This window comes from Leptonychotes weddellii, chromosome X (genome assembly GCF_054177405.1).
Source record: "Leptonychotes weddellii isolate Sample4059 chromosome X, ASM5417740v2, whole genome shotgun sequence".
NCBI classification, from domain to species: Eukaryota; Metazoa; Chordata; class Mammalia; order Carnivora; family Phocidae; genus Leptonychotes; species Leptonychotes weddellii.
In genome coordinates, this window is record NC_138385.1 from 15,068,875 (window position 1) to 15,088,478 (window position 19,604).

A 19,604-nucleotide genomic window follows, 5' to 3' on the forward strand; every position below is an offset into this window, starting at 1 on the left:
AAGACATTTATTGATTAAACAAAACGTTTTCTGCTTGTGATCTGGTCTCACAGTTTTATGGCTTCGCTTGTGGCTTTCCTATTATTAACAGTCCAGGTCAAGTTCACCAGAGAGAAACTGGCAAGACACACTCATGTGTGTACACGTACTGCACATTCTATACACTCTTCTAAGTATATAAAAGGAAGGATTCAGTTTCTGTTTCTTAAGACAGCAGTCAGGGGACTAAATTGCAGTTTGTTTCTGATTCTCTTCATTCCTCCTCCCCTCATCCAGATGACCTCTTCCCCTGTTCTAGCTTCATGGTTACAAATAAGGGGTAGACATTGGATGGGAATCCCAACACAAATCTAGGAGAGGTGCCTTCCCAAAAGGACTGCACATGTCCCCAAGCCTGCCACTGGCTCAAGAATAGCCAGACATGAGCTCTGCTTCCTGATGACTTTGAGGGAATTGGGAGAGACTGGCCTACAGATGGAAAATTAAGAGATGAAATCAGTAACATCTCAGATGTAGGCTAAATTATGCCATTCATATCCACTTACTTTTGAAGTGATAACTCTGAGTCATATATGATCCAGTTTGGAGTGAGAGAAGGCGGTAAGGGTGCTTGAGAGATAATCCTCCAAAGAAGCATTTCAGGAAGTCCCATTTTCTTCTCTTTTGTTGACTTCCCACCGAATGGATTTCTAGTTTCCCTGTAGCAACTGTTTTAGAGTGTGACTCAAGGACCCAGGAAGTCCCAGAGACCCTTTTCAGGGAGTCTGTGAGATGCTCCTTTTGCTAACTACGTATCCATGTGAACCTGGGTTTTGTTTATATACTTCAACCAAAACAACACATTGCAACAGATTGAATGCAGAAGCCAATGGGAGAATTCAGCTGTCTCCTATTAAGCCAGGCTAAAGATATTTTCTAAAAAGGCAAAACCAATATCACTTTCTCACTATTTTTTTTCCATAAAAATAGTATTTATGTTAACACGTAATGGCTCATTGTTAGTTTAAAATTAATAAATAAATATTTTTTCCCTGAGTTTTAATTTCTAAAACTGAAAGTATCAAAAGATATATATCGTACAAACAAATCTCTTTGGGGCCCTCACTCATTTTTAAGAGTATAAAGGAGTTATATTAGTTATCCACTGCTACATAACAAATTACCCCAAAACATAGTGATTTAGAACAACCAACATTATCTCACAGTTTCTGTCAGGAATTTGAGAACAGCTTAGCTGGGTGGTTGTCAGTCTCTAAAGAAATTTCAGTCAGTTTCTGGGGCTGTAGTCATACGAAGTGTAGATCTAAAGTGGCTCACTTAGCAAGTTAGTGCTGGTTGTTGAAAGGAGGCCTCGGTCCCTCACCACATGGACCTCGTGAGTGTCCCCACAGCATGGCTGCTGGCTTCCCCAGTAAAACGCGATCCATGGAAGAGAGCAAGGAGCAAGCTGTGATGTCTTTTCTGACCTAGTCTGGGAAGTGACACTGTCAATTCTGACATCAATTTTTTAGAAGTGAGTTCCCAATTCTCGTCCACACTCAAGGGGAGGGAAATTAAATTCCACTTCTTGAAGGAAGGAGTATCAAAGAATTTGTGGACATATTTACAAACTGCCACAGGGGTCCTGGCACCAAATATTTGAGACCCATTTCCCTATAGTATAGGGGATCTTTGGGAAGTTTTTGTCATTCTGGGAAGACAAAATTTGGTCATTTTTCCAGACCTTCTTTAACCCCTGACTTTCCTTTGTCTGTTGTTTTCCATTGCTTTCACACTTTGCCCAAACCACCTGAGAAATTAACCTGTCATTGATCTTTAACTAAGGGAAACCCCTTGCATATTGGACTGAAGTGAATGATTTATATTTATATTGTATTATTATAATATATAATATATTACATATTAATGTTATACTAATAACGAGTCGATATATTATATGATTAATTACTAATATATTAATATTAATTTAAAATTATATATAAATATAAATTATATATAGTTATATATAATTTATAATTATTTATAAATAATGTACAAAAATAAAATACAATGTAAATGTGTTGTATTATATTATATTACATAATTATTAGTTTAAAATTAATAAGAGGGGCACCTGGCTGGCTCAGTCAGTGGAGCATGCAACTTTCGATCCCAGGGTTGTGAGCTCGAGCCCCACACCGGGTGTAGAAATTACTTAAAAATAAAATCTTAAACAATTTTGTTAAAATAAAATTAAATTAATAAATGGAATTTTAAATTATAAATGACATTTATATGTTATAAATGTAATATAATGTAATATATTTATATAATATTGTACAATAACATGTATTTTCATATATATTGCTTTAGTCAGCTTAGCAGACATTTAGGAAATACCTATTATGTGCCAGAATGTGTGCTGAGCATCAAAAATCAAGACACAATCTCAGCTCTCCAAAGCAGCCTAACGTGGAAATAGACTTAAATGCAAATAATTCCAACACGGTTTTATAAGTGCAAAAGAGCGTCCAGAGTCTATCCCTAGAGGCAGCCTACAGGAAAAGTGAGAGCCTCTGCCCAGGATGTTAGAGCGGGCCTTCACGGAGGAGGTGGTATATGAATTGGTCACAGAATCACAGGCAGAGTTTGTTCAGATGAAACACACCAGCCCAGTCCCATTTTGAGACGACCCATTTATAAGTAAGTAGGAGGCCCTACTTTATCCAGGCCCTGCTGCCATGGCCTCTGTCTGGGGCTCTTGTGGGACCCATGCCCTATTGCCTGCCCGGGGAGGGCTCTGTGATGTGATTCCCCCAGGGAAAAAAGAAACTGATGAACGGGTTCTTGGCTGGGCACCCAGATTTGGCACTTGGTCTAGATGAGTTTCTGAACTTGTTGCTAAGCCCAAAAGGAAAGAAGAGGTAGTAAGAAAAACTACGTAGCCTGTTGGCTTGAGTAAGTGGTGGTCTTTGGGTGTTGGGAACACGAGCCCGCCCCATGATGCTTCCCATCTCTTGCAAACTGGAGTGTTAGAGTCCGAGTCCGGAGCCTTTCCTCCTGAATTCCCTTGCAGAATCAGAAAGCAAAACAACAGGAGAGTGTCTGATTTCATTGAACTCCCTCCAATAGGCATTGTAAACCCTCTTAGGGAGAGGGGAGACTCGGGGATTAAGATGATCTCTTGCTCCATGCCCCGGCCCCTCCAGTCTGATGTTATTAGCAGGACTTGCTTTGGCAGAGTGTCAGTACCTCCGTAAATTTCTCGGTATGTCCTGCACAGCACTTCACACTGTCCAGAAAAATACATGTGCCTCCAGCACCCCTCACACCCATGCCCAAGCTCCATCCTCCGTGGGTAAAAATATGATAATTGGAAAGGAACCCTATTGTAGCTTTCCGTCTGTGGAGGTTGGGAGCAAGCTGTCTGAATCTGATTATGAGTTGAAAAGCCCTTTGCCTTATTAAAATAACAACACACAAAGAAATGCAGTATTCCTTTGGTAGCATTCAGAAGTCATCTGTTTGTTTTGTCTGCCCCCAACTGGGTAGTTTGCAACACACAACTAATCTTAGAAATAGCTTAGTCCAATTTAAAGGCGATTTAATACTCAACTGGTGGCCTGCATATGGGATTCAGTGTTCCGTTAAGGTAGAAATATTGAAAATATCTGTCATTGGATTTAAAACAGGGCAGGACAAGATGCACAAGTAAGCAACCCGAATAGAAGCAATGCGATTTCCGTAGCCCTTGCCAGCCCTAATATCTTCAGCCCTTCTCAGGAGCAGCCTCTCCCTCCTTTGGCCTCCTGAATGTCTCCTTCACCGCTTCCCACATGATGCTGTCTACCTTGTCATTTGCACACCCGCCCCCTCAAAGTTTGGTGGACTGCGTGAGCACTCTCTGTCCTTTCTCTAAGCCCCGCATTTCAGTCGAATAGTCCATCGTGGCCCAACTGCTAACGTGTGAGAAAGTGGCACAGTCCCTCCGCCTGCATCTCTGTAACCCCACCCTTCCCCTTCCTGCGCTGTCCCTCCTCCTCTCCCCCTCTGACTTGGTCTAAAGGGGCGATGGATTAGGCGACACTAGTAAATGACCTAGAAAGAAAAGAACAAAAGCCGATCTCAGCTCCCTGGTCCCAAATCAGTGCTCACCCCCTCTCCCTCTCAGACTGCTGGTCTGGTTGGGCTAGGCAGCTTTGTAAGCTCAGTGGTGCCTTCCACCCTCCGAACAAAACAACAAGGTATGTCCTGAGTGAATCAACGAGTTTTGAGTCTGGTACAAGTCATTCTGCCCTAAATAGAACGCTACTTCTTTCACCATTTGTCAACACCATCTATACGCTAAGCATTGTGTACGGATTAGGCTCTGATGAATAGGAGGCGCTCCTAGCCTAGTTAGGGGGAAGACACACAAATAAATAATTTTCAAACACCGGGGGCAAGTGTCATCGCAGAGCTGTGTCCAAAAGGGTGCTGGTACCACGGCTGGGGAAGGCAGCGGCTCCCTTGCAGAAGTCAAGAAAGGCTTCTTGGAGAAGGTGACTCTGGAGCCGGGCCTTGGCGGGAGATATGAGAAACTCAATAGTTGGAGGAGGGAAGAGAGGGTGTTCCAGGCAAAGGGAACTGCATGAGAAAAAAGTACGGGCTAATCTTTGGAATGGCAGAAAATGAGAGTTTCAGGTCAGACAGTGAACGTTTCTCTGCCGCAGAATTAAACCTGATCCGGCGTCATTCCCTTTATAATTATTTTAGTTTGTTCGCCTTTCTGGGTTTTCCATTATTTTTTTTTTTTAAATAATGAGCTCCTATTACTTTATATTAAGAAAGAAAGAACCTGAATGATAAAGGAGAAAAGTTCAGGATCTGCAGTTGGGGATGAAAGGCTGTTTTTACTTGTAGTGCTTTCCAATTAGTACCGCTTTGATGCCTGCCCAAGCAAATCACTGCAAGAAAGCCAAGGGACTCCCCTCCCCCACCACCCGAGAAGGGGACGCCCCTCTTGAGGACGGTGGGAGCCCTCCAGGGGAGATCACGTGCACCCAGCCGCAATATTTCAAAATGGCTCGTGCATGCAAAGGGGCCCTGTCCTTTAGTTCCACATTTAACACATTGAATAGAAAGCTCTATGAGGAGACTTTTTTTTTTCCCCTGAGCACACTGCTGTAAGCAAGTGTTGAGTTTGACCTAAGTGAGAGCCCTAGGCTCTACTATTTATATGTCAAGTGGTATGTTTGGCATGTGCGTGTTAGAATAAAGTGGAATTGGAATCAAAGAACGTTCCCTTCAATCAAATTGTTTTTCCCATCCCGGGCAACTAATTGTCCAAACGGTCTATCTTTTTTTTCTTTCTCCCCTAGAGACAATTCCGTTGAGCAGACTGCCTTAGTTCATGGGTGGAGATTCTTTTGTTGCCTGTCTTGGGCTACTAGCACAAAGAAGAGAAATCTGGACTGAGTCCTACATGGGTAATTAATATGTCACCTAATTTCATTTCAGGTATCTTTCTTTAAAGAGAGAAATGGAAATATTCACCTTGCCTCCTTTTAAGATTATAAGCCGAGGGATAGGAGGCTTTATTTAAGGAAAGATAAAAGCAAAAGACCCTCCATTCCCAGGCCAGAAAGAGTTGAGGAGTGAGTGACCAAGAAGAGGGGAAATGAGAGAGGCCCAGTAAACTCGGTAGGAGGTAAACTGCGCCTGTCACACTCCACGGCTGTCAGGGCTGTGGTGTCAGAGGACATTAGCACCTGTTGTCGCTCTCTTTTGAAAAGCTCATTAACTCTCCAGCAGTTTTGAAAGGCTTTCTTCTAGCCTGCAAAATAATGCGTCTGGATTTGTTTTCAAAAACCCAACTTTCTCTTGGGAGACCGAGGTCTAGTTTCCCTCCCACCGTCTGTGGAAGGTTTTGCATGAAGGAATGGCCGGCCCCGTAGCACCAGTTTGCCGAGAGCCCTGCTCTCTCTTCTCCTGAACGTGGGGACTGCCTCACCCCCAGAGGCCCCGAGAGTTCTTTGAGAACCTGCATTCGCTTCATTATTCTCGGGTGCTTTTCTCATCAAACACACCGTGGATTCTAACGCGAATAATGTACTCGGGGAACCAAAAAGAACTCCGTGAACTTGCCTATCAAGAAGGATAGGTTTTGGGCGCCTGGGTGGCTCAGATGGTTAAGCGTCTGCCTTCGGCTCAGGTCATGATCCCAGGGTCCTGGGATCGAGTCCCGCATCGGGCTCCCTGCTCCTTGGGAGCCTGCTTCTCTCTCTCTCTCTCTCTCTCTGTCTCTCATGAATAAATAAATAAAAATCTAAAAAAAAAAAAAGAAGGATAGGTTTTAGAGGACTAAACATAAAAGCCTACTGGAGAGCCAAGTCGAGAAGGAAATTTATCCAAATACTCACAGTGATTATCTCTGGTTGGTAGGACTATGAATAGGGTTCTTTTTTTCCCCGTCTACCTTTCTGTATTTTCTAAATTCTCCATAGTGAGCATATATTTCTTTTGCAAGGAGAAAGAAAACCAACAGACCTTATTTTAAAGGATAAAGGAAGAAATAGATTTTAATCATTGTTTGCAGCTCTTGGAAATTTCTTTTCTCACTCCTCGCCCATGGTTTTAGTTCACGTCGAGCCACATCTGGCCCCCTTGACTATCTCCTTCCATTGCTCCAAGGGACAGCCCTCCTCCTAGTAGACAAGCCTCTCTTCCTCTGAGACGTATCTCACCCATTCTCTACCATTTTGGGGGGTTATATCTCAATAAAGCTGGTATAACATACCATTCATCTATATAAAGTATATAATTCAGGTGTTTTTAGTATAGTCACAGAGTTGCACAATCATCACCACCATCAATTTTAGAACATTTTCATCACCTCAAGAAGAAGTCCCATGTCCTTTAGCTATCATTCCTCAGGCCTCCTCTCTGCCCGCCCCCCCTCCCCCCAGCCCTAAGCAACCACTAATCTACTTTCTGTCTCTATAGATTTGCCTATCCTGGACATTTCACATAAATGGAATCATATAATATGTGGTCTTCCATGATTGGCTTCTTTCACTTAGCATAATGTTTTCAGGGTTCACCCATGTTGCAACGTGTGCGAATATTCTATTCCTATTTAAGGCCAAATAATATTCCGTTGTATGGACTGTGTATTTGTTTATCCCTTCATCAGTTGATGGACATCTGTGTTGTTCCACCTTTTGGCTATTGTTAATAGCTCTGCCATGAGCGTGCATTTACACGTACTTCTTAGAGCACTCATTTGTGATTCTTTGGGGTATATACCTAGGAGAGGAATTGCTGGGCCATATGGTAACTTCTATACTTGACTTTGTAAGGAGCCACCAAACTGTTTTCCGCAGCAGCTGCACCATTTTGCATTTCCACCAACAATGTGGAGGTTCCACTTTCTCCACATCTTTTGCAACACTTTATTGTTGTCTGTCTTTTTTATTTTATTTTATTTTTTGGACTTTTTTATTATAGTCATCCTTGTGGGTATGAAGTGGTATTTCACTCTGGTTTTGATTTGCATTTCCCTGATGACTAATTGACATTTAACTGGACTTCATCTTGGCCCTCCACATCTGATTCTTACACACAAATCCCTTTGAAGGCCACCACCATCTTATCAGGCAAAGACCATTCAAACTGCTCTACCAGATTAGCCCAGGGGGTTACCCAGCCCAGTACCTAGCTAGTTTTTGAAAAAAAAAATACCAGGAAGAATATGTGGGGAGAGAACACGATTATGCTTATTAATACTCACCTCAAACAATGAATACTCACCTCAAACAATGAATACTCACCTCAAACAATGAATACTCACCTCAAACAATGAATACTCACCTCAAACAATGAAACAACGTCCATCTTGCACATAGAAAATAGTTACCTGGAACTTGAAAGAAACCCTTAATTATCTTGCATACTATCTGAAACATAATGTATATTTCATTAACTATCGGTATTCTACTGGCTTATAATAATGGTAATATTGACCATGACTAATGTTATGGGGGGATTACTTTGTGCCAGAGACTATGCTAAACACTTTATGTGCATTGCCTCAGTCATCGTAGCGACCTATCATTAGCTTCATTTTACAGTCAGGGAAACTAAGGCCCAGAGAAGTATAGAATTTGCCTAAGGTTATGCCGCCAAGTAAATGAGGGAGTAGCTGGCCTTTGACACTTACGTGGGTCAGACTCCAAAATCAGTGCTCTTACCTACTACTCCTAACAGGTTTTCAGGGGCTGTTCTGAGACTCCAACCATCATTATAGCATGGTTGCTAAATGAAACCGTTCCGAATTCAAAACAATTAATCCAGAAGTGAGTTTTTCAAGCACAATCTCTTCCTAGGTCCATCCTGTATGTCCTGTGGTGGTAATGAGTACTCTATGACATGGGATGGCCTTCTATGTCTCCAAGTTACCTTGCTCAAGTTTCAAAGAGATTCCCCTGAGTCCTAGAATTTGATGACCCAGATTGTGTTCACAGTATTCACATTCTCTGTGGTTTTCTTAGACGTTTATCTTGACCCCACCAAGTAATATCCTTCCATACTGAAGTGGGAGGTCTTGTGTTTACGGCAGCCCCTCATCCCCTTGACGTTTAGACGGACCCTCTCTGAATCTTCTCCAACTTGCCAGTGATCTTTATGATCAGCCCAGAAAACTGCAACAGTTCAGGGGCTAGGAGAAGTTCAGAGTGTTTTTTTGTTGTTGTTTTTGTTTTTTTGTCTCTTTTAACTTCTAGGCAAGTCAAATTGGAAAACTTTGCCATGAGTTCAATTTTTCTTACCATGTGCTATCTTAGAGAGAGTTCAGAGGTAGGAGGAGGCCTAAGGGAAACTCTTTCATTAAAGAGCAGGCCGTTGCCTCCCATAGACTAATGGCCATATTCCATTTCCTCATGGAGGTGGGGGATTACTCAGCCTCAGCCTTTACTCTCTCAGTTTCCACTCTTGGGAACTGTATTATTACCTTGTAAAACAGGGCATCTCTCCTATTAGTGTTAATTGAACCCATCTTTTTCCTGTTAGAAACTATAATGTTGACTTTTATTTTCCGAGCCCTGGATTGAGCCTCTTCACTTTGGAGGTTGACGGAGCTCAGGAAGCAACTGTTGGGGTATCGGGAGTTATATATATCCCAATAACCTTTCTTGAGTTGTTCTGTCCATCACCCTGGCTTTGCTGTGACCCGAGCCTTTGTGAAGATGTGCTGAATATTGTAAGTGCTCTCCCTCTTCTAAGCCATCAGTTGAAATGAATCGTTTTATGGTAATAAAGTGGAAAAATGCAAGAAAATAATTTCTACCGGTCTTCCTCTTTCGGCCAGATCCGAAAACAACCCCCAGAAGGCTTTTCTGGGCTCAGGACTCCCACCAGTGTCCAAATGAGATTCAGGCCTCTGGCTTCTCCAGAGGCCTATATATTGGGCCAGTCCATTCTTAGCCTGGAAACAGTATTGAATAATTACCCTACTGCCAGCAAATTCCCTGGCCAGAGTCTCCAAAAACTTAGTAGAGCCTTAAGATAGACTTGGTTATGAAGAACGCTTTAACTTCCTTTCTACCAGGAACATTGGTTTAGAAAAATAAAGAGTATTTCATTTGTGTTTACCATCGGACATCTATTGTATAGCTATTTTAATATTTCTTTATAAGCATAGCCACTTCTCTCCAGTCTGTAGCGTCTTATTTTGTGTGTCCATGTACAGCTGAAACAAGATAATAGGCCAGAAAATTTGCTGGGTATTTATGTGTGTGTGTTTATACCTATTTGCATATGTAATGTCCTTGCTCTCTTCTCTCACTCTCGCTCTCTCTCTCTCTCTCTCTCTCTCTCCCACCCCCCCCCACACATTTGTCTTATATGTAGCATAAAAGCCAAAGCAAATAAATAATAAAATATACTAGGATCCACTCTCTCCTGCCTCCCACCACCACCACCACCCCCTCCCATAGTTACCACAATATACAAACAAAGAACAAAGAAGCCTTCCTCCTCTAGCAGATGTGAGTTTCTCTGGCTCTATTGTCAGGAGAATTTCATAGAGCGTAAACTGCTCTGAGCACCCTGTAATTCTGATCTGCAACTATTAGCCCGAGCCTATATGGAAAGGGGCTATCTCTAGGGTAATAGCATTGTAAATTACAATCAATGCACTCAATTACACCCAGAAACCAAAAGATAGGTAGTGCCCCAGTGTGCCTTGTTATCAGCACCTTTGAGAACGTAGGTAACAGCATTCTGAACAAAAAATGGAAGCCGAACATGTAAGAAAATGAATGTTGGAATTAAATCATCCTTCTGCTAGGAGCAGCACCTTATATGGCAAGCAACTTATTTTCCCCTAATATCATTTTATTGATTTTTTTTAAAAAAACTAAATTGTGGCCTTGTAACCAAGGATGTCTTTTAAAATCATTTATGGCTCTAATCAGCCTGGCAGAGCCTTTCTGTCATGCTGATAAGGAAATTAAACTTTTCTCATACTGGGTTTACTTGCCTCTTATGCACAGATGCTTTCTTTTTCTTTCAGGGAACTAATTCAGAAGTTAAAATCTTTCATCAGCTTCTACAGTGCTCTGCCTGGTTACGTCTGCAGCCATAGCCCCGTGGCTGAAAACGACACTCTTTGCTGGAACGGCCAGGAACTCGTGGAGAGGTAATCTTTTTTTTGAATGTTAAATATAGCAGTGTTTGAGAATCATAGGTCTGTCTCAAGGTTGGTTATGTCTTCTCTCTGCCTTCATTAACTTCACAAGAAACATTCTAGAAAAAACATACATGTGAGCATCTGTGACATGCCAGATGCTGTCTATGACCTCTAGCCCTTAGAGAATTTACAAACTTTGAAGCATGTAGAAAACTGTGTATTCAGGGACATTCTACCAGGTGTAGAGCATCAAACAGCACCCCCTTTTTTGTCTTTGGCTTCTCCATTTCCCCGTTATGTGGACCCTTATTTATTTATTGGTTTGAAGAAATCATATATACACTAATAGCTATCGTTTAGTGAGAGTTAACTGTGTATGAAGCACTGTGCTAAGTGCTTGTCTGTATTAACTCTTTTTATCCTTACACCAACCTTCAGAAGTAAATTATTTTTCCCCATTTTATAGATGAAGGTGGAGGAGAGAAGAATGGGAGGGGAAAAGGAGTACCATTTCACTGAGCAATATTGCTGAAATTGTTGATCACTGAGTGTTAGTATAATCTGTGCTAACATTTGTCATCTGTGAAGAATTTGCTCATCGCTGGAAAGGAAATAATATATATTCCTTTATTCAGTAAATATTTACTGAGCACGTTCTAAGCGCCAGTCATGTTGAAGTGAACAAAACAGGCAAAATTTCCTGTCCTCCCGGAGCTCTCAATCTAGTGGGCTAATGGCGCTCCTAACCTCCATGGCTTCCCATGTGTAAGGAGGAGTTGGGGATTAAGGAACGAAATCAGGAGGGTAAAATGCTTAGGAAACCGTGGGGAGTTGATGAGCAGGCTTCCAAAGCTATTTGTCCAAGTGGCAGCGTCCTGTCGAGGAGAATATAGAAGATACTTGAACTCGAGTTCTGAATCTTTTACTAATGAGTCACTTAACCTGGGGCAAGTGACTTAATCTCTCTGGGCCATGGTTTCCCCATCTGAAAAGTGAGATGGTTGGATTAGAACCTTCTAGCTCTGGCAGGCTGTGGGGTTTTTTCTCTTACTGGTTCATTTGTTCATTCATTCATACATTTATGTTTTGAGATACTATGGGTTAGGCACCAAGGTAGGTACCAGGGATATGAGGCTGAAGACAGGAAGTTACCTGCTTTGAGGAGCTTAAGGTCTAGTGGGAACCAGCATCAGGGCATGGGATAATTAGTCATGATGCTAAATGGAATGAATTAGCAATGTAATGTAATGGACTAGAGGAAGGCTTTGGAGCCAGATGAACTTGGGTTTGCATCTCAGTCCTGCTACTTACGTGTGGGGCCTTGTTGAGTGGGTCACTCAACCTAGAAAGTCCCAAGGCCCTCTTCTGTAAGGAAGGGCTTCTCACAGGGTTGTTGTCATGATTAGGTGAGGTCATAAACGTAGAGTCCGTAGCAGACTGGCGTATACCAGAAGCTCAATTCATGTTTCTTCTCTTCCTTCTCCCTTTCTCCCTTCCCCCCACCGACTCCTCCTCTTCCCCCACGCAAGGCAAAACACATGCCTGAAAACAGCTTGTTTCCCAACTAAGCTGTTTTACTGACCTGGGACAGTGAGAATGAGGTGCTAATGGGATGAGGCATTGAACTGGCATGGAGATAGACTTCCCTCCAGCAAATGTGAATCAGGCTACAGGGATTAATGGCCCCGTGCATCCACTCCACTCTGGAGAAATAGTATATATTTATTATCCTAAAAGCTCATCAGGTTCTAAGTAGAATCATGAAAATGTGCTTAACTGTTATGACATATTTTTTTAAATTGTCAGAGAAAAGCAGTTGGTGTTTGGCTTTATTAAAAGCAGATGCTGTAAAACAGGTATAAACAATATAATCCTTAAAAAAGAAAATGCCCCCAGGTCAAATATGTGGTTCTTGCATAAGCTTCAAGAGAAACCATCCCAGTGACTTACCCACTGGGATGCTAATATGGTAAAAAATGTACAATTCCCCGAATACTAATTTGTTTTAAGCAGCATATCTCCTAACCATGGTCTGCTCTTAAAGAGGAAATGTTAGTTACCGGTACATTTATTTGCTAATGTTCATTTAACAAGTATTTGAGCACCTACTATATATCAAGTGTTAATATGGGTTTCTTTATTGTTGTGACTGTTTAAGGTAAATGTTGGAACCCTTTCTTCAAGAAAAACAAAATTAGATGATCCAGTTTTAGTTTATTCAAAAGAATTTCTTCCCAGGCCTATGTTTTTTGAATTAGTGGGATTTTTTAAATTGAATTTGGTGCATATAAGCTACTTCATGCCCAGTATGCTTTCATGAAGGATGTTGCTCGAGAACCAAGAAAGTCCTCCCCTATCAAATGGTGGAATCCAAAGCCTGCTAAATTTGAATGAGTCTAAAAATTAGCCAAATGCACTTTTGCACCATCACAATAATTCTGTTAACTGAAGTTTTTTTTGTTTAATTTGCTGGCTTTAAATATCTCAGGGTATCAAACAAAATAATAAAATAACACAAATGGTAGAGTATAGAGAAAAGATATTATTTCAAACCCGTATTTATATTTCTGAACAATCTATTGTTTTAAAACAACTTTTATTGATGGGGCGCCTGGGTGGCTCAGTTGGTTAAGCAGCTGCCTTCGGCTCAGGTCATGATCCCGGGGTCCTGGGATCGAGCCCCGCATCGGGCTCCCTGCTCAGTGGAGAGCCTGCTTCTCCCTTTCCCTCTGCCTGACACTCTGCCTACTTGTGCTCTCTATCTCTCTGTCAAATAAATAAATAAATAAATCTTAAAAAAAACCCAGCACTTTTATTGTTGATATGTGCTATCCAGGGAGGGAGGGAGGGAAGGAAGGGAGGGAGGGAGGAAGGAAAGGAGGGAGGGAGGAAGGGAGGGATGGAGAGAGGGAGGAAGGAAAGAAAGAAGGGAGGGAGGAAGGGAGGGAGGGAGGAAGGAAAGAAAAAAGGGAGGAAGGGAGGAAGGAAAGGAGGGAGGGAGGAAGGAAGGAAGGAAAGAAGGAAGGGAGGGATGAAGTAAGGAAGGAAAGAAGGGAGGGATGGAGGGAGGGAGGAAGGAAAGAAAGAAGGGAGGAAAGGAGGAAGGAAAGGAGGGAGGGAGGAAGGAAGGAAGGAAATCAAACCTATTTGTAGACAGTATAAGGGTATTATAATCCAGGAAGTGACTCTTCCTTGGGTAGTAACCTCAGGTTATAATTAACCTACACTTGAATTACTGACCTAATGTGATGATGGGTCTAGGGAATAGTGTCAAACCAGATTTTTTAAAAAAAATTACTCAGGAATATACATTTAATCATAGGAAGTTCTGTAGCCTGAGGACATGTGTGCGCTTTATTTGTGCCATTTATAAAGATTAGCTTCACACTGCCTGTCTCATCTATAGTAAAACCTCTTTCCAGAGCTTTTCATTGAATTTCTCATTTCGTTCAGTCTTAAGTAGTAGTTGCCATTTCACATTGTCAAATCAGTTGTAACCTTGTTATCTTTATAGGTTAGGTTTGTATTCTTTTCAAAGTATTTTACTTTTAGTCAAGAAAACTTATGAAAATCAAGGATCCTGAAAGGAAACTAAACCTGTCAGTGGAGACACCCGATTAAAAGGAAAATATCGATGCTAAGGAAAATATGGATCAGTATCCATGACAGCTGGGTCGTCAGACCACTCAACTTTTCAAGAGTTCGACAAGTCACTAAATATGGTCTCTAAATATGGTTGTATTTCACATCCATTCAATTGTTTGCTCTTATGAAACCGATCAATTGAAATATGAATGAAGAGAATATTTTCACAGATCTAGTCTGAGGGAGTACCACATAAGCCTGTCATTTGTCCTTCTAACCTCTCCCCACCACAACCCTCCCCCCCTCCCCACCAATCTTGGCTTGAGATAAACATTGGCTCTGGGATTTAGCTGAGAAATCTTGGAATTAGCAAACTCAGGCTCGGGTGAGGTACACTCTTTCATCTGAGATACCATGGATCCTATGGGCAAAGATTTCCTACAGTTGCCAAAAGTGGAAGATCCTCCGTCTTTTGCCTTTGTGGAACTACAGAGAATCTCAGTTAGAGCATTTCTGAGAGCAAGAGAAATATAAAGGATCCCATGGGAGTAAGTTAACACTGGGCTTAACAACAGCTAACCATGGGCTTTGCCTGCATTGGCACTGAAAATACCTGTATGAAGAGTGAGCCATTTAGTGAATACATCCCCATACACCCTCCTCATACCCCCTTTCAGGACTGTTAGGCCAAACATCTAGATCACAGGCTAAAATTTTCATTCTTCTTCTGGATGGTTTGATACCATCTGGAAGGTAAGCCCCATTTTACTGCTGAATTAAGTTGATCTTTAAGTTAGTGTAACAGAAACTACTTAAATTTATACATGTGCAAAAACTGCAAGTCAGGGAGAAAAAAAGTGCCATCTTGTCTTGACATGTAGCATCTGATAATTCAAGTTCATTCAACAAAGATGGAGCACATCTTTTACACTGGGCCCTGTGGGGGCATAGTGATAAGTAGAATCCAGTGCCTGCCCCTGCTGAGGACTTTACAACTTAATGAGAAGAAAGGAAAAATAATCAGCCAGTCTCCTTCCCCAGTAGGCTCTACCCATCTGTGTGTGTGTGTGTGTGTGTTATTGAGGTGAAATTCACATAACATAAGATGAACCCTTCTAAGGTATACAGTTCGGTGGCGTTTCGTACATTTGTGATGTTGTAGAATCACCACCTGTATCTAGTTTTAAGACATTTGCATCACTCCAGAAAGAGAGCTTGTACTCATTAGCACTCACTCCCCACTCCCCGCCTCCCTCAGCCCCTGACAACCGACAGTCTGCTTTCTGTCTCTGTGGATTTACCTATGCTGAATGTTCCATACAAATAGAATCATTGACTTAGCATAATGTTTTTAAGGTTCATCCGAGTTGTAGCATGGATCAGTACTCGGTTCCTTTTTATGGCCAAATAATATTTCATTGTCTGGATGTAGCACATTTTGTGTATTCACCCGTCAGTTTCCCACCCGAGTTTAGTGACCCCTGAGCAACCACTGCTCTATCGGGCTCCACCTACCACGTCTGGATTCCGTGTGGCTCATCCTTAACCTGGACGACAGGGCAGCCAAACCTTCAGGCCGCCCAGCCCCAACATCTTTGACCACCACCTAAAGGCTAGCCTCTCCCTCACCTCTCCTGCTCTTTATATCCCTTTGCAATTCATCTCCTGAGTCTTTTTTCTCAGCCCGGTGTGTGTGGTCAACCGGGCTCTCCTCCAATCAGCACACTTCCCATAGGGTTTGATGCTTCCCTAGTGACTTTGCGGCTTCCCGGTTCTATATATACAAGCGCTTGGACCTCGTGGCATGATGCCTCAGTCCCCTCTGTGATTCAGTCCCAGCTGCTCTTGCTCCTTGTCATGTGGCTGAGCCTGCATCCCGATGTCAGCTCCAGAATGTTGCTGGTATCTCCTTGACAGTCCTACAAAGCCACTTCTGCCCATTATGACTCAGTAGATCCATCTCCCATTTTCTCAGGATGACTCTGGGACTCTCAGGGGCATACGTGAGGCACCTGGCATTAGAGAATAAACTCCCTGAGATCTGCAGGGGCAAATTTCACTGCAGGGAACTCCTCTCCCTCCTCTGTGATCTTACCTCCCATTTCACCTTAGGGACTGTATACACACACACACCCCCGCCATGAATTCTCCTTTATTTCCTCTGATCACACAAGTCTTCCAATGTTCATGATGCCTTTTCAGAATTTCTCTGCTTAGTGGGAAAGGCAAAAAGCAGGAATACACAAAGCAATTATCTTAGTTCTCAAGGAGTTTTGTTCTTGTTTCAAGACCTATTGGATGTTGCAGAAAAGGAGGGTAAGGAGACTTTTTCTCTCTCTTCTGCTGAGTTGGGGGCATAGACTGTGGCATATCAACCAGTGGGAGCAAATACCTGAACACCCAATTCCTGCTGTATGCAATATAATTCTAAAAAGGAGAGCAACAAAGGGTGCCCGGCTGGAGCATGTGACTCCTGATCTCAGGGTTGTGGGTTCGAGCCCCACAGTGGGTGTAGAGATGACTTTACAAAATCAATACATGAGTCATCTTAAAAATGAGAGCAACAGAATGGCTTCTTTTGCGCTTATAATCTAGGAAAGGTGAGAGAGAACAGTTGATTGTTTTCATGATGCACTTATTTTAAGAACACTACGTTTTGAGGACTTTGGTGGAGAGGGACCAATTCCTAGCACCAACAGGTCTTTCACTGGTGTACAGAACAAAATGGGAAGAACTTCAGAGCCTTCACTTTGATGGTGAAGGAATTAAGTGAAGGTAACACAGACAGATGCACAGATACACACCCACGGCTCACTGCAATCACCTCTGAATAGGCTAGTGATATAGAGCAGGGGCTAGCTGTAGCTCCCAGGCTCTCATGCTAAACTAGGTTATCTGCTATTTGGGTTTTGCTTGTTTGTTGTTTAGGTTTATGTGACGGCTCTTCTCCAAACGGCTCAAGGCCATGTATAGAACTTTATTTTTTGAACAAGATTTTATTTTTAGGTCCTCTCTACACCCCACATGGGGCTCGAACTCACAACCCGGAGATCAAGAGTCACACGCTCCACTGACTGAGCCAGCCGGGCTCCCCCATACAACCTTAAATATGGGATAGCCAATGGAAGCACCAATGAGGAAGTAAATATATAAGACAGAATACAGGGCCAAGAGGAAGAGGACACAGGAAAGAAAATAAACAATGGATAATGGACACAATATTCAAAGGCATTGAGTAGGTCCTAAAGTCATTCGATTCCAAGCTTGTGTAGGCACAAGCCAGACTAAAATCATGCTGAAGCCAAGGCTCTGTGGCTCCTCTTAGCAGCCCCTGTCGTGACAGTTTGAGAGTTAGAGACTGAAGTGTGGTCTTCAGCATCCCAGCCTTTTCTTTTCGTGGCTACTTCTCCCCTTGGCCCACAGGAAGCTCTGCTTGCAAAAGGCTGGCAAGAGGGGAGAAGGTTGGTCTTATCAATGCCAAGCTCTACAGTTCTTGGTCGCCCTCAGACATTTTTGGATTTTATTTCTGCTCCCATTTTCCTAGAAGCAGGAACATGACACTTTATTCTCTCTGATGTGGGGAACTGCTGTGTTCACCCGAGTGCGTGCCCTAGAATGAAGGTGCTGAAGCATCATATTGTTTGCTTGGATGGCAGCTTACGTCCTCTACCTGGCTTCATGTAAGTCACAATTGTTCATGGAGAGGCTTGGAAGGAAAAATGGATCCTGTAGAAAATGACTTAATTTGGTATAGCATGAAATGTTTATGGCAGCTCAAGATTTTTGTAAATCCTGGTAAGGTGAGGGGCGCCCGGGTAGCTCAGTTGGTTAAGTGTCTGCCTTTGGCTCAGGTCATGATCCCAGGGGTCCTGGGATCGAGCCCTGCATTGGGCTCCCTGCTTGGTGGGGACCCTGCTTCTTCCTCTCCCTTTGCCCCTCCCCCTGCTCTTGCTCTCTCTCTCTCTCTCTCGATCTCACTCTTGCTCTCTTTCTCTCTCCCAAATAAGTTTTTTTTTTTTAAATCCTGGTAAGGTGAGACAGATACGTTTGGAGTGTACCCCCATGTAATAATCCCTCTAAGACCTTAGATTGGCATATTTTTCATCAGAGCTTTATCTCAAAAGTAGTGTTCAGTGACAGGTATTTTTCAGGACCTTCTCTATGGTAATGTGTGACATTTATCCCTTAAGATTATGGTGTCGCATACAGTAGCTCTACCTTCAAAACTGAGCAAGGAAAAACCCGGCTCATCCCACTGACTGACAGCTTCATGTGGTGTGCTGTGTTTGGAATGGGCTGTCCTTTACTACGGTCATGTCTGAAGTAGCAGGAGATGTTTTCACGACTCAATATTGATGTTTGTCACCACCTGGTGAAGGCTCGTGGCTTGTTACTATAAACAGATTGTGTCCTATTAGTACTTATGCCAGCCCCTCCCGTGTTCAGCTGGATCATTTCATTATATGGAGAACATTTGGGGGTCTTCAAGGCCGGTCTCGGGATATCCATATCCTCAACAATTAAGCACCCCTCACGATCTGCTTTTGAAATGTGATTCTGTTGGTGGGTAAGGCTTGTCTACTCTCACGATCGTGACTCAATGCACCAAAGCTCTTTGAGCCCAGGCTTAGGAGAGGTGTCCCTGAAGGACTATCACTGCTTTTAAGAAATTATTAACATACTAGAGTTTCTCTGCTCTTTCAGTCTTAATTGCCTCCTTCGAAGCAAGTGCATTAGGAGGTCAGAGACTGATGATATGGACTCTGCCCGTCCTCAGAACATTTTTCTGTATCTTCTTTGGGAAAAGCCTTGAGGGCATACGGCCAGTCTTTGTGGTCTGCAAATTGTTGGTTCTCAGCCAGTTGGTCTTCAGTGGTGAGGATTATAGTAAGAAGACCCTGAGAGGTTAGCAAACATGAGCCAGGTGACTGGTGCATCTTGGGAAAAGTACAGTCTTTAGAATGATACAGATGGAGATGTTATTTTTTTAAATTTTCAATTCAATTAATTAACATATAGTGCATTATTAGTTTCAGAGGTAGAGTTTAATGATTCCTCAGTTGCATATAACACCCAGTGCTCATTCCATCACGTGCCCTCCTTAATGCCCATCACCCAGTCACCCCATCCCCCCACCCCCTCCCCTCCAGCAACCCTCAGTTTGTTTCCTAGAGTTAAGAGTCTCTTAGGGTTTGTCTCCCTCTCTGATTTCGTCTTTTTTTATTTTTCCCTCCCTTTCCCTATGATCCTCTGTTTTGTTTCTTAAGTTTCACAGAGGAGTGAAATCATAGGATAATTGTCTTTCTCTGACTGACTTATTTCGCTCAGCCTAATATCCTCCAGTTCCATCAGATGGAGATTTTTTTTTTTT

General features: G+C 42.6%; 1 protein-coding gene across 1 annotated transcript in view; it reads left to right on the forward strand.

Annotated features, from left to right (window-relative positions):
* GPC3 (glypican 3) overlaps positions 1–19,604 on the forward strand; it is a 409,440-nt gene that overhangs the window by 272,937 nt on the left and 116,899 nt on the right. Inside the window, exon 5 of the mRNA XM_081808236.1 lies at positions 10,532–10,657. Coding sequence (XP_081664362.1) covers positions 10,532–10,657 — 126 coding nt within the window. The remainder of the gene's footprint in view (positions 1–10,531; positions 10,658–19,604) is intronic.